Source organism: Eucyclogobius newberryi, unplaced genomic scaffold (genome assembly GCF_026437365.1).
Source record: "Eucyclogobius newberryi isolate DKJ021-1_F unplaced genomic scaffold, fEucNew1.0.hap1 SCAF_4, whole genome shotgun sequence".
Lineage (NCBI taxonomy): Eukaryota > Metazoa > Chordata > Actinopteri > Gobiiformes > Gobiidae > Eucyclogobius > Eucyclogobius newberryi.
This window is the reverse complement of record NW_027316056.1, coordinates 8,501,083-8,515,066: the sequence shown is the minus strand read 5'-3', so window position 1 is coordinate 8,515,066 and position 13,984 is coordinate 8,501,083. Positions and strand designations below refer to the sequence as shown.

Sequence of the window (13,984 nt, the reverse complement as noted above, 5' to 3'; positions counted from 1 at the left end):
TGAAGCCGTGCTCCCTCTCTCAGGACGACGCCCGCTGCCCCTGGCGTCCGCAGACTTCTCCCTCTCCCGGCGCCTCATGGCCGTGTGACTGGACGGGGCTCACCGTGGCCCATGCGTTGGACCCGTTTCCCTCCCTGTCCTCCTGCTCCCTCAAGCTGACGCAGAACCCCCGGCACCTCCCTCCCCTTCCCCACCCCATCTCGCACCCGGTCCCCAGCCACTCCCCGCCTCCGCCCACGCCTCACGCTCCTGCTGCTATGGCCCCTGGCACGGAGACGGTGCACTACATCCACCTACACAACTCCAGCCAGTCTGTTTTGGAAGCGCTGCGCACCCAGCGACGAGAGGGCCTGTTCTGTGACGTCACCGTGCGGATCCACGACTCCTCGCTCCGAGCCCACGCCTGCGTTTTAGCCGCCGGGAGCCCGTTTTTCCAAGACAAGCTGCTCCTGGGTCACTCCGAGATCTCCGTGCCGCCACTCGTGCCCGCCGAAACGGTGAAGCAGCTGGTGGATTTTATGTACAGCGGTTCCTTGGTCGTGCTCCAGTCTCAGGCTCTGTGCATCCTCACCGCCGCCAGCATCTTGCAAATCAAAACGGTGATTGACGAGTGCACGCAGATCATTTCGCAGAGGAAGGCGGCGGCAGGGGCGGCGGCGGCGGCGGCGGCAGCGGCTGCCAGCGGAGGCGCCATGCTCGGGGGTATTCTGCCCAAACAGGAGGACCGCGGAGGGGGAAAGGGCCGGGAGATCAGCGGGAGTTGCTCTGGAAATCCGGGCCCGTATCCGAACTTCTCTAACTTTATGGCCGACTGCGCGAGTAACATGTCGGGTCTGGGGAACGGCGTGAACGTGTCGGAGAGTGGAGGCATGGAGCAGCAGAACGCAGTGAGTCTGATGGGGCTCGGAGACATGGGCCCCGGGGCCATGTGCGGAGGAGACGGACTCGGGTCAGGACAGATGCTCATGAAGCAGAGCTCCGCCTGCACTCAGGACGTCCGGTAAGTGCAATATTGAACACATTTGTCCTATTTTACTCATGCCATAGTTATTCTCCTAAACATATATGCTACTTTTAATAATGCAACAAAACAAAAGTTCATTGATGGACACACAAATGCAAGAACTTATATTTTCTCACAGTAATACTAGGGAAGCACCGATATATTGGCCCAATATTGGCCGATATTCAGGTCAAATATTGTTTCAGTCCACAACCACAGATAGAGAGAAATGACAAAGTTACAGACTTTTCACACACTTATCATTAAATATGAGCGTGACAAAGTCACTCACGACCCGTGATAAACGCAATGGGGTTTTTTTCAGATATGATTTGACTAGTTTTCCACCTAAATAATCAGTTTGGACATGTTTACTCCAAATGACTTAAGTGTGAGAGGTTTTAAGGAGAACAGACTGAGTGTCTGAGGAGGAGAGACTGTTACTGCTGCTGTTACAGGAGGAGGCGGAGCTACATGACCACACATGGACTGGAGGTACAGAGAGACAATATGAGAAATCATCTAAATAGAACAGTGTGAAGGCTACTAGTATACTATACTATACTATACTATACTCTACTATACTATACTATACTATACTATACTATACTATACTATACATATCTGAACCACAAAATGGACTGGACTCATAACACAGACGCACTGTACAGGAAGAGCCAGAGTTGGCTCTACCTCCTGAGGAGACTCAGGTCTTTTGGAGTGACAGGGCCACTCCTGAAGACCTTCTACGACTCTGTGGTGGCATCATCCCTCCTGTACGGTGTGGCCTGCTGGAGCAGCAGCATCACAGAGAGGGAGAGGAGGAGGCTGGACAGAGTCATCAAGAAGTCCAGCTCCGTCCTGGGCTGTGCTCTGGACTCGGTGCAGGAGGTGGGGGACAGGAGGGTCCTGGCTAGATTCACATCTATGCTGGACCATGAGTGTCGCCCCCTGCAGGACACTCTGTCCGCTCTGGAGAGCAGCTTCAGTGAGAGACTGATCCACCCTCGCTGTGTGAAGGAAAGGTTCCGTAGGTCTTTCCTTCCTGCTGCTGTCAGACTTTATAACAAACACTGTTAGTACTGAACACTCGCAATACTGACCTAACCTAATACTGATGTGCAATTCTGTCATATGTGCAATTACTGTTGGAATTCATGTGCAATCTATGTGCTGTCGTGACACATATTCATGTGCAATTACTGTCGTGATCACATGCAATGGTATTTATTTATTTATTTATTTATTTGTCTATGGGAGTTTTTATTTATTTATAGGAGATCTTCTACTGAAAGTGTTTTTCAGACTTCCTATAAGTGATCTGTTCTTCTGGATCTACCTCTGTATCTACCTGCGTTGCACCAATGAAATTTCCCCATGTGGGACAATAAAGGATTATCTTATCTTATCTTATCTTATACTATAGTAAGTATAGTATATTATACTATACTATAGTAAGTATACTATACTATACTATGGTATGGTATGGTATATTAAGTATAGTATACTATACTATACTATACTAAGTATACTATACTATACTATACTATGGTATAGTATGGTTTAGATAGTATAGTAAGTATAGTATAGTAAGTATAGTATAGTAAGTATAGTATAGTAAGTATAGTATAATATAGTAAGTATAGTATAGTAATTATAGTATAGTAATTATAGTATAGTAATTATAGTATAGTAAGTATAGTATAGTAAGTATAGTAAGTATAGTATGTATAGTATGTATAGTATAGTAAGTATAGTATGTATAGTATAGTAAGTATAGTATGTATAGTAAGTATAGTGTAGTAAGTATAGTGTAGTAAGTATAGTATAGTAAGTATAGTATAGTATGTATAGTAAGTATAGTATAGTAAGTATAGTATAGTAAGTATAGTATGTATAGTATAGTAAGTATAGTATAGTAAGTATAGTGTAGTAAGTATAGTATAGTAAGTATAGTATTGTATGTATAGTATAGTAAGTATAGTAAAGTAATTATAGTATAGTAATTATAGTATAGTAATTATAGTATAGTAAAGTAAGTATAGTGTAGTAAGTATACTATAATATAGTATAGTATGTATAGTATAGTAAGTATAGTATGTATAGTATAGTATGTATAGTATGTATAGTATAGTAAGTATAGTATGTATAGTATAGTAAGTATAGTATAGTATAGTAAGTTTAATCATATTATAGCTTACCTAAACAAAGTGTTGAATAAATTATAGCCCTTTCAAACATTTGTGTGTTCTCATTGGTTCTATACATTGTAAAATAGATTTGATCCTTATTTTGGAATAACAAAATAATTAGTTTATTGCTTTATTTATTTATTATTTTATTTATTTATTTTTTGTTATTTTTTTAATTTTTTACACAATGATTGGCCTAATATTGTGTGCAGCACTCATTAATACAGGGGTTTACGGTCTGCACACTGGTACAATAACACACCAAAAGTACAAACCATAAACAATAAAATAAGTTATCAATATAATTTCTCCAAATGTACAATAGTGTTAAAAACTGTAATAAACACTATACTAATTATTTCTTTCATTCATAAGTCAATATAGGCCCTGGGTACAATGAGGCTGAATGGTTTTACAAAAACAATCTATTTTGTAAATTGTACATTGTGTTCACTCTGCACATTTTAAATAGGGCTCGAAATGACCGTTTGGGTCACAAATGTGGCCATTGCAACGGAAGAAAAATATTTGGTGGCAAACGTGCGACAGAAAGCATCAAAATAAACAGAGCCGTGAGCAGCAGTGGAAGACGTACTTACTTTACACAGCACTGAAAGAACATTGCAAAGCTCACATCTGTGACCAGACAAACTACATCACTACATCAGTGACAGTCCTACAGTTTTCATAACGTTCGTGACTCAGTGACGTCAGCAGTGCTTCTGTCTGTGAGTAGAGCTGGCGATTCTTTGCTTGTCCTTGCCTGTCGTCTTTTAAAAAAATCACAACAGTGCAGGATCAGATCTTTTAAAGGAAGTATAAAATGTGGTGGATGTAGTGTGGCAGTGCTAAATGTGGCTCAAATACAGCACAAGGATTTAGTCAAAGTAATATTTTAAGAAGCCTTCCTACAGTTTTTTAGCCAAGATAAACGGTCCCTTCAAAAAGTATCCAAGAAATGGTAGAGGAGAGGATGAGCTGCTGCTGCAGGAGAGCGAGAGGGAACATACTGGACTTTAGCCAAAACCTTGGATACATCTATGGCCGTCAAAACAGGTACATTTTTAAAAGTTAATAAAAATAAGCCTCTTCTGTGAGAGCGTCTTATGTGGTGAAGCACAGATGTTTTCACTGTGACACCATCTATAAATTCATAATATAATTAATTATTTCTTTAAATTTGGTTTTGTCCTAAATCTTTGTCCTAATTTTAGACATTTGAAGCACATGTGCTTCAAAGTAAAAAAGTTAATTATGGGCCCTGTTAAAGGACACATTTTATGCTATATTGACTTTTTGAGCTTTGTTCCATGTTCTAATGTAAAAAACACACCTGGAGTAGCATTTTGAGTCTTGGTTAGAAAGTCCTCTCTCCTCCGGCATGAAAAACACTTCAATTTCCACAACGTGTGATGTTTTCTCGATCTGTGACGTGGCTGCTTAGACCTTCTTCTCTGTCTTCTAAGTCCATAAACCATCACCAGACTTGTTCTGAGCATTTCTGCCATCAAATCAAGATCATTTCGACCTAATCGCTTTATTAGCAAGGCGGAAAGTTTCACTAAGTGCACGGTAGCTTTACCTCTGCTGCTGCTCGTGTGCTGCAGCGAATGACTCATAAGCAACATCCTCTACAGAGTTTAATGTACCTATAGACAAACTCCGAGGAACACGGTGGATATCACTTGTGCCAAATAGATGTTTCATTTCTATATGTTCAAAATCAGAGGACAGCAGATGTTGAAAAATAAAAAGACATTTAGAACCAAATGTCTTCCATTTGAAAAGGAATTTTAAATGTATAATGTATGTATGAATTCTGAGTTTTAGTTTTGCCTTTTGCTTTTTACAAATCCGGAATTGTTTCAGACTTGTATGACGGTGAGGATCCTGGTGGAGCACATTTATAGATGAATAGTATTTTCATCAAATGCACTCAATTTATACATTTTCATATAATTGCAGCTACATTTTGAGTCATAACATTTATTTTCCCAGCTGTTTCTGAACATTTAAATAATCGATTAGTTGTGATTAATTTGTTGCAGCCCTAAAACAATTCCCTTTTAACAGGACAAAATCTGACCTTTCCTGAACAGTTTGTTGGCAAAGGAAATAAGATAAGATATTCCTTTATTGTCCACACATGGGGAAATGTTGGTGTTACAACGCAGTAGATACAGAGGAAAACACTCTTAATAGAAGAACTCTTATAAACAAAACTCCTCTCATATCTTAATAGGAAATGGAGGAAAAAATAAATAAATAAAATAAAATAAAAAGATAAAAATAAAATAATAAAGTGAAGTAAAAATAGCTGACATAAGACTAAATAATACTAATTCTGATGGTAAGTACTTACACTCTCATCAGTTATATGCACATGAATATGGCCTTAATTGCTTGTGAGTATGACAGTAATTGCACATGAATATGACGGTATTACACAAAATGATCAATTTATCTATTATGTCACTTCAAATTGCCTTCTTGTCTAATTGTAACTAACTAACTACTCTAAATTAGATTTTTGTCTTATTTAAAAACGACTGCACTTCCCTTTACACGGCACATCTGGGGCTGAACTATTAAATTAAAAAAATAACAAAAAAAAGCCCAGATGGACCAGACCTATTCGTCTCCTCAAGAAGGAACACACGCCGCAAGCTGTTTTAAGAAACCTAATACTTTCTTTGTACCGGTCCGCTCAGACAGAACGACCCTCAGACCTCTGCGTTTGTCGCCCTCACAGGTACAAGCTGCGCGACCTGTTGGCGCAGACGGCTAACGGCGCCAATGGGGGCAGCACAGGGAACCTCTCGGGCGGCTGCAGCTCCGGGGTGGGCAGCGTGGACAGCATCAGCCGGGACAGTCTCCGCGGCAACGACCTCTCCGACGACCTGGTGGGCATGGACCGCTACAGCGAGGAGGAGGAGCTGCTGGACCGCGAGCGCCGGGGGGAGAGCCGGGGGGCCGGGCACAGCCGCAAGCAGAGGCAGCCTCTCCGACTCCAGGTACAAGCAGCGGTCTGAATCTGAATTATTATTTTTTTTAAATTGTGGTTTGGTCAAAAACAAAAGGCGCTCAACATTCAAGCACAAAGCAAACTTCGAGATACATTTATGTTATTTGGCCAAGGCTTATTGTGCCGACCCTTTTCTCAAACTCTCAACATTGGTGGACATTTTATAGTTCACAAGCGACAGTTCATCGACAAAAACAACACTACATAATACTGGACAGTCTGCTCACAAGTATCCTCCACAAGCATTCCAAGTTTCATAACAACAAAACTGCATTTTTATTCTGCAAAATATTTTTCTATGATTATTTTCTTAAAGATCCTTTTAAACTGAAATAAAGACGTTGCATTTTTTAATTAATCGCAAACAATTGTTCCATAATTTAACTCCTTTACTAGACAAACAATGTTCCCTCAGCGTGGTTTTTAAAAAGTATATGAACGGAACGAAAGATACATAGAAGTCGACACAGAGAGAGGATGCAAAGGAGATGAGGAAAAAACAAGAGACATCTTAAAATGGTCAACATAAAAGTCCTATTTAACATTTTTTCAGATGAATATAAATTGTTTCCATTTGTCTGATGTTTGTCACTATGTCGGTCCAGTCTTTGGTCGTGGGCGTGGCTTGTGTCCGTGTCTTAGTGACAGAGGTGGGAGACTCGAGGCCTCATTTTCCCTCATGTCCCTCAAACACTTGACTTGACTTAGGACTTGCCCTTTGTGACTTGAGACTTGACTTTAACTTGAACCTAATGACTTGGAATACCTTGAGTTTTACGGTATAATTATATTTCTATAGAACTATAATGCGGCAAAAGCATTTGTGTTTACATGAGCCACGTGCTCTTATACTTTCTGTTTCACAACTGCAGCGCTTCTAATCACTTATGGGAGGACGGGGTGAAAGTGCTTCTTTGCATGCACGTTTTCCTTCAGCTGCATCAAAGTGTTTCCCTCGGACGCCCACATACAAGTCTATGAAGCCTGTGATGTTCAGGGGCCACATTAGACCACACTTCTGTGACGTCCAGGGGCCTTATTTACAAGCAATCTCTAGGGGCACTAACAGGGGGACGACATAGAAACTTTATCAGGTTTAAATCATTTCATTTTGATCAACAGTAACACAGTTCGAGTATATTCTTGTTTTTAAAGATTTAATTGGCATTGGAGAACATTGGCTCATTAAAAAGCATTACAACCTGAATAACAATGAACATTTTAATACAAGGTCATAGATAATACCAATGTAAAATGCATTAAAACTGAATAGCAGATTTTTGACCAAACCCATTACATTGAATTAAATACACACTAATAATAAGTTTAGCTTAGCATATTTATTATGTGAATTTTATTATTCACACATTTACAAAATTGGCTATATTTTATTGACGTCCGAATCAACTGCTGCTACAGTGTAAATGGATTCACTAAGATCAGTTTATAAGTGGAATGCTCCGTATGGGGCTGAACATAAAGAGTCTTGATAGATTAGACATTCACACTCATGATGACTTAAAGGGGGCTAAAAGCAGTGACTTGACTTGACTGTAGAATTAACACCAGTTTTATTTAGTCTCAAAGTAGACTCTTTCTCACTCACTCGCATGGAGCGGCGCACCGCAGAGCTTTACAGCACACAGCTGTGGGGCACACCCACTCTGAGACTACGTCACGGGTGGGCGGGGCACACACGCTCTCTCTGAGACTACGTCACGGGTGGGCGGGGCACACACGCTCTCTCTGAGACTACGTCACGGGTGGGCGGGGCACACACGCTCTCTCTGAGACTACGTCACGGGTGGGCGGGGCACACACGCTCTCTCTGAGACTACGTCACGGGTGGGCGGGGCACACACGCTCTCTCTGAGACTACGTCACGGGTGGGCGGGCCACACGCTCTCTCTGAGACTACGTCACGGGTGGGCGGGGCACACACGCTCTCTCTGAGACTACGTCACGGGTTGGGCGGGGCACACACGCTCTTTCTGAGACTACGTCACGGGTTGGGCGGGGCACACACGCTCTCTCTGAGACTACGTCACGGGTTGGGCGGGGCACACACGCTCTCTCTGAGACTACGTCACGGGTTGGGCGGGGGAGCCAGATCGCTCTTCACAAGGGTGGGGGCGAATATCAAACCAAGCCGTCTGCATTTCCGGGTTGGTGAGGGGGTCCAAGGTCTGGGTGATATTTCTTAACTATTATGTTAAGGGTGTTGCACAACCCTTATTATTATCAATTATACACTTAGGATAGACTACGAAACGTGAAAAAAAGCATGTTATGGCACCTTTAATTTAAAAAAATCTGGGCACAACATTAGTTTTTATCATTTCTATCCTTTGACTTAGACTTTAGTATGGAAAAAAAGATTTAATTGTATGGACAAGACCAAAGTATTTCCTTTTCTCATTTGAATGGATTGGTCTTTGTAAAGATTGAAAAAATGAACCCGAATTTTTATCCTGATATTGGACCAATATTTTGAAAAAAAGCATCGCATGTGATATGGACATTTCTGGTTTGCTCAAAAATAATAGAACAAAATCTGCGTAGCTGGTTCTAACACCATGAATTGTTTTGGATTGTCTAATATAATGGGCCAATAGTTCCAAGTACAAAGCAAACAGGAGAGGTGACCAGGCACAGCCCTGACTCAACCCTATTTCCAGAGTCAGCAGCTCCAAATAAGGCTAGCTAACAGAAGGAAAGCTTTCTTAGCGTCCAAACTAATTATTATTTAATTAGTTCTGCTGATTTTGAATATGATTCACTATGTGTATAGATCATCTTATGTTGTCCGTAGTTTTTCGTTAAATAAATCTTGATAATTGTGAATTAAATTTGGGAGTATTTGTTCCATTCTTTTGGGCATAATTGAGGTGTATATATGATAGTCCACATTGTTTAGTCCTGACTCTGGGCACCAGCAGGAGGCCGGTCCATGTTTAGTCCTGACTCTGGCACCAGCAGGAGGCCGGTCCATGTTTAGTCCTGACTCTGGCACCAGCAGGAGGCCGGTCCATGTTTAGTCCTGACTCTGGCACCAGCAGGAGGCCGGTCCATGTTTAGTCCTGACTCTGGCACCAGCAGGAGGCCGGTCCATGTTTAGTCCTGACTCTGGCACCAGCAGGAGGCCGGTCCATGTTTAGTCCTGACTCTGGCACCAGCAGGAGGCCGGTCCATGTTTAGTCCTGACTCTGGCACCAGCAGGAGGCCGGACCATGTTTAGTCCTGACTCTGGCACCAGCAGGAGGCCGGTCCATGTTTAGTCCTGACTCTGGGCACCAGCAGGAGGCCGGTCCATGTTTAGTCCTGACTCTGGCACCAGCAGGAGGCCGGACCATGTTTAGTCCTGACTCTGGCACCAGCAGGAGGCCGGTCCATGTTTAGTCCTGACTCTGGCACCAGCAGGAGGCCGGACCATGTTTAGTCCTGACTCTGGCACCAGCAGGAGGCCGATCCATGTTTAGTCCTGACTCTGGCACCAGCAGGAGGCTGGTCCATGTTTAGTCCTGACTCTGGCACCAGCAGGAGGCCGGTCCATGTTTAGTCCTGACTCTGGCACCAGCTGGAGGCCGGTCCATGTTTAGTCCTGACTCTGGCACCAGCAGGAGGCTGGTCCATTTTTAGTCCTGACTCTGGCACCAGCAGGAGGCCGGTCCATGTTTAGTCCTGACTCTGGCACCAGCAGGAGGCCGGTCCATGTTTAGTCCTGACTCTGGCACCAGCAGGAGGCCGGTCCCTGAGGTCCTCCTTTAAAAAAAAAAACATTAGTTGATTTAACTGAGATGATGTACATGCATAAACATTTATGTTAATGTACAAGAATTGGCCTAAACACTTATTTTCCACCTGCTGTCCCTAGACGTATGAATTATAGGCTTTGTTAATTTAAAAAAAAATAAGACAAATTGAAATAGCAAGTAATCTATAAATAAAAACAATCAGGGAGTCTTTATTGTAAATCATTCATTGGTAGTTTTTTATTTTATGTTTTAGCATTAGCATCTTTAAGTATCTATACATTTTAACCTGACGTGGCAAAAACCCCATGGAGACATATTTGGACACGAAGCCGCTAACGCTGCGCTAGCCGCTAACACTGCGCTAGCCGGACAGGGACGCCGAGGAAGGGGAACCACAGGAAGACGGCTCATCTGAGTGCTGGACATCTCGGTGCGGTCCTTAAGCCTGCAGCCTCCGGCTCTGCACATTCACTTTACTCTGTAAAAGACGGAAGGGAAGGGAGGGAAAGGAGGGGGGAGGTTGCCATGGTTACAGCTTTCAGGCATGCAGAGCTGCAACGCGCCGCTTTTTCCTTTTTCTGTATCTGCTGGCTTTCCCTCTTCCCTCTTCTCTCACTGCATTGGCGTATAGAGCGCGTATAGAGATGTTTCGGCACTTTGCACATTCGGAGGCGAGCGCTCATCCCAACTTCAGCACCTTTTGCCTTTTTCTATGGACTTCTGCGTATTTACTGTAGGTCGTTAAACTTGTTAGCGCCCGCTGCTTGCAGGAAAAAACAAAAGGCCAACCACAGCCGCTTCTTCTTTCTTTAGCTCTTTGTCGCTCTCTCTGCTTCTGCTTCTGCTGCTGCTTCAAGTGTGTGTGTGCTGCCGTATTCGTGTATTCTGTTCCTTTTCTCTGAACTCCTACTTTTTCCCGTTGCGTGTGTGCGGCAGGTGCTGGGGGGAGAAGGCGTGGTGGTGAAGGATGAAGGGGTGCAGGACGCTGACGGCTCGGTGTACGCGCTGGAGGACGGCAGGCGGGAGGCAGAGCACCAGGATGCGCAGGAAACCATGGCAGGATTTGGACAGGTGAGGCACAGGGGAAGGGGGAAAAAATGCAAAAGCGCTAAGAAAAGTCCTTCCTGTGAGAGTGTATGCGCCAAAGAGAGACATTTCTGAATTACATACATTAGGACTTGGATGTCATGATGTAAAATGTAAAAAAAAAAACATCACAATTAGGTCTGTCACTAAGGAATATTTTAGAGGTCGACCAGCCAAAAGATTATTTCTGTTTTTGTGACTTTTTAAATACATTTTTCAAACAAATAAAGGTGAACTATAGTGACTTCTAGATTGAGAATACATATGAATAAAGTGTATTATTGATCAGAATCAGAACAGTTTGATTTAATACGGCTGCTGTCTTTGTTATAATATATAATGTGAGTTTTAGAGTGTGTATAGTCCAGATAACGCTTACGATCATCAAAATACAATTGCGGTTAACAAGTCGCGACTAGTTGATTCATCTTTACAGCATTAATCACAATTTAACAACTATTCAACATGATCAAACAGAGAAATCTCTCATTTTCTTCAATTCCCATTGTCTAACGCGTGACTATTCTTCAAGTTTATGACCGGCTTTATGAAATGAATGAGAAAATAAAGTAAAGCCAGACAAAAAAAAGTACTTTTTAGATGTATTTTTATGAAATCTGGATTGAAATAAAAAATACTTGATTTTGCTTTTGAAATAGTCACAATTGTTCTTTTTTTAGTTCTCACGATACTTGCCGCATACTATTAAAAGTGATCAAGTTGACAAAAAAAAAAGAATAATTTAAAACAACAAAATGCGGTGGATTTGTTTGAACTTAAATCAAACGATTGTCCTATTCATCCCCTTTACACACTCAACCACTTCCTAATGTGTTTAAAAAAGCGCTTGGTTAGAAAAACAGGATAAAAAGCCTCCATTTGAACACTTTACGATGTGTTGGGAATGTAAATCTGGCGCGTCATGGTGAGCCAGCTCATTATTCCAAACTTAAGTCTAATGTATAGCATTAGCCCGCGTGAATAATTTAGAGTGATTTGCGGCGGCTCCGCGCTGAAGCTGAAGCTGAAGCTGGAGCTGGAGCGGTCGGAGTGGATTCTGCCGCAGCCTGCTGTATCCGCAGACTGTGCAGGGAACATCTGCCACACCAGAGAAAAGACTCGGCTGTCAAATGCATCCGGAGTGAGGCGTTCAGGTGCCGCGGGGAACGCCAGACACATCAGATATCATCCTATGCGACTTAAAGGGGACGTATCATGAAGGATGGGTCAAATGCAATAAAGACTCATCGAAATCTAATCGGAGAAAAACTGAAATTAGACAATGAACTGACGAACTAGTGAAGTGTTTCAGATGTACCTCGACATCCCCAGACCTTGGTTGGTCTGGGGATGTCGAGATGATTTAGTTCATCAATAATCTGGATTATTCAGGTCACAGTATAATCGTAAAAACTCCAAAAAGAAAAAACGTGACATTTTTAGAGGTAAAAGTCATTTAAATTTAATCAGTACGACACAAACGTAAATGTAAAGTGCTTTTAATGTGGCTGTTTTTACTTTACTTTTATTTTTATCATTTATCAGTGAGACAGTGAACACTAATAAACAATGTGAATGTACCTGAATTGGCTAAAAAGGCATGTCAATGTGCTAAAACACATATTAGCATTAAACTCACAATTATATATTTACAGCACAAGAAAAACATGACTGTTACTGTCAGGGTTTACAAAAAAAACTGAAATTAGACAATGAACTGACGAACTAGTGAAGTGTTTCAGATGTATTGCAAAACATGTTTGTGCAGAGCTAAACTTAAGTCTTTAAGTTTTGATGCAAAATAAGACCTGACTTTGAGTTGGTTGTGAAGGGAATTATGGTATTTCAAAAAACTGCTGCCTTTGCGTTTTTTTCTAATTGCGTCAATTCAAATTCCAATTTCGATTTGGTTGTGATTAATCTTGCAGCCCCATGAGAAGGAAACACAACATGGATTTAGCATAATACGTCCCCTTTAAAATGGGTTTGAAATGATTTTGGACGAACGACGTTGCAAATCCGATATCAGGATCGCTTATATGACTAATATGTTTTTTTTGATGGCCCGATTCAAACTCGATTGTATTACTAAAAGGCTTGATACTCAATACCCCATTCGATGATAATAATCTTTCTTTGTTGATTTTATTTTCAGCACAATATAATAGTTTTGTCTTATACCAGTTCTGATGAAGTTTAAGATCATATTCTCTTGCGTTATTTGGTCTTATTCACCAATTCACTGTAATTATTGCCTTTTTAAATTATTGTTGTACTCATTATTATTGTATTTAGTTGTAATCTGGTCTATTAAAAGCCCCCCTGGGACTTGTATTGTGAAAGGCTGAATAACTGAATAAGAAAGGTTTTGTTTTTTGTTTTTGTTTTTTAAATTCACTTTATTTGAGCAATTCACAGGAAAACAATGTTAGACATAAAAAAATAGAAATAGTATTGATACAGAAACAGTGAAAAAGATCGAGGAAACCACATAGACCATGATCCTTTGGGATTTTCAAAAGGGGAAATCCATATATCTTCAGAACATCTCCATAAATATTGTACTGCGGAAAGAATATCGTGATCATATCGTGCTATTTGGTTTGCGCATAGTTAATAATAACGAACTATAAACTCACTAAACTCACATGTGTTACCACAGGGCTCCACATGGGAGTAAAATAGCAATTAGGCTTTTACAAGAGTTAACTTTAGCATTTTTAACATAACTTAACATATATTTGTAGCCCTTGCTATGGATTTTTACATCGTAGTTTACCTGTATCACCTACAATAGAATTATCACGCTATCAAGAACCATCAGTAAAGAATAAAGGCAAATTCATATGTTACGAGAAGCAAAAAGTTTTGCTCTCGCACCTGGAACTGTAAAGAACAAGAAGAGATGTCTTTCTTTCTTATG

The 13,984-nt window shown here is 41.4% G+C and overlaps 1 protein-coding gene across 1 annotated transcript in view; it reads left to right on the top strand.

The window, feature by feature from the left end:
* Positions 1-13,984, top strand: part of zbtb45 (zinc finger and BTB domain containing 45) — a 29,606-nt gene continuing 15,622 nt past the window's right edge. The window contains exons 1-3 of the mRNA XM_072463577.1: positions 1-1,000; positions 5,948-6,209; positions 10,912-11,046. Coding sequence (XP_072319678.1) covers positions 258-1,000; positions 5,948-6,209; positions 10,912-11,046 — 1,140 coding nt within the window. The 5' untranslated portion in view covers positions 1-257. The remainder of the gene's footprint in view (positions 1,001-5,947; positions 6,210-10,911; positions 11,047-13,984) is intronic.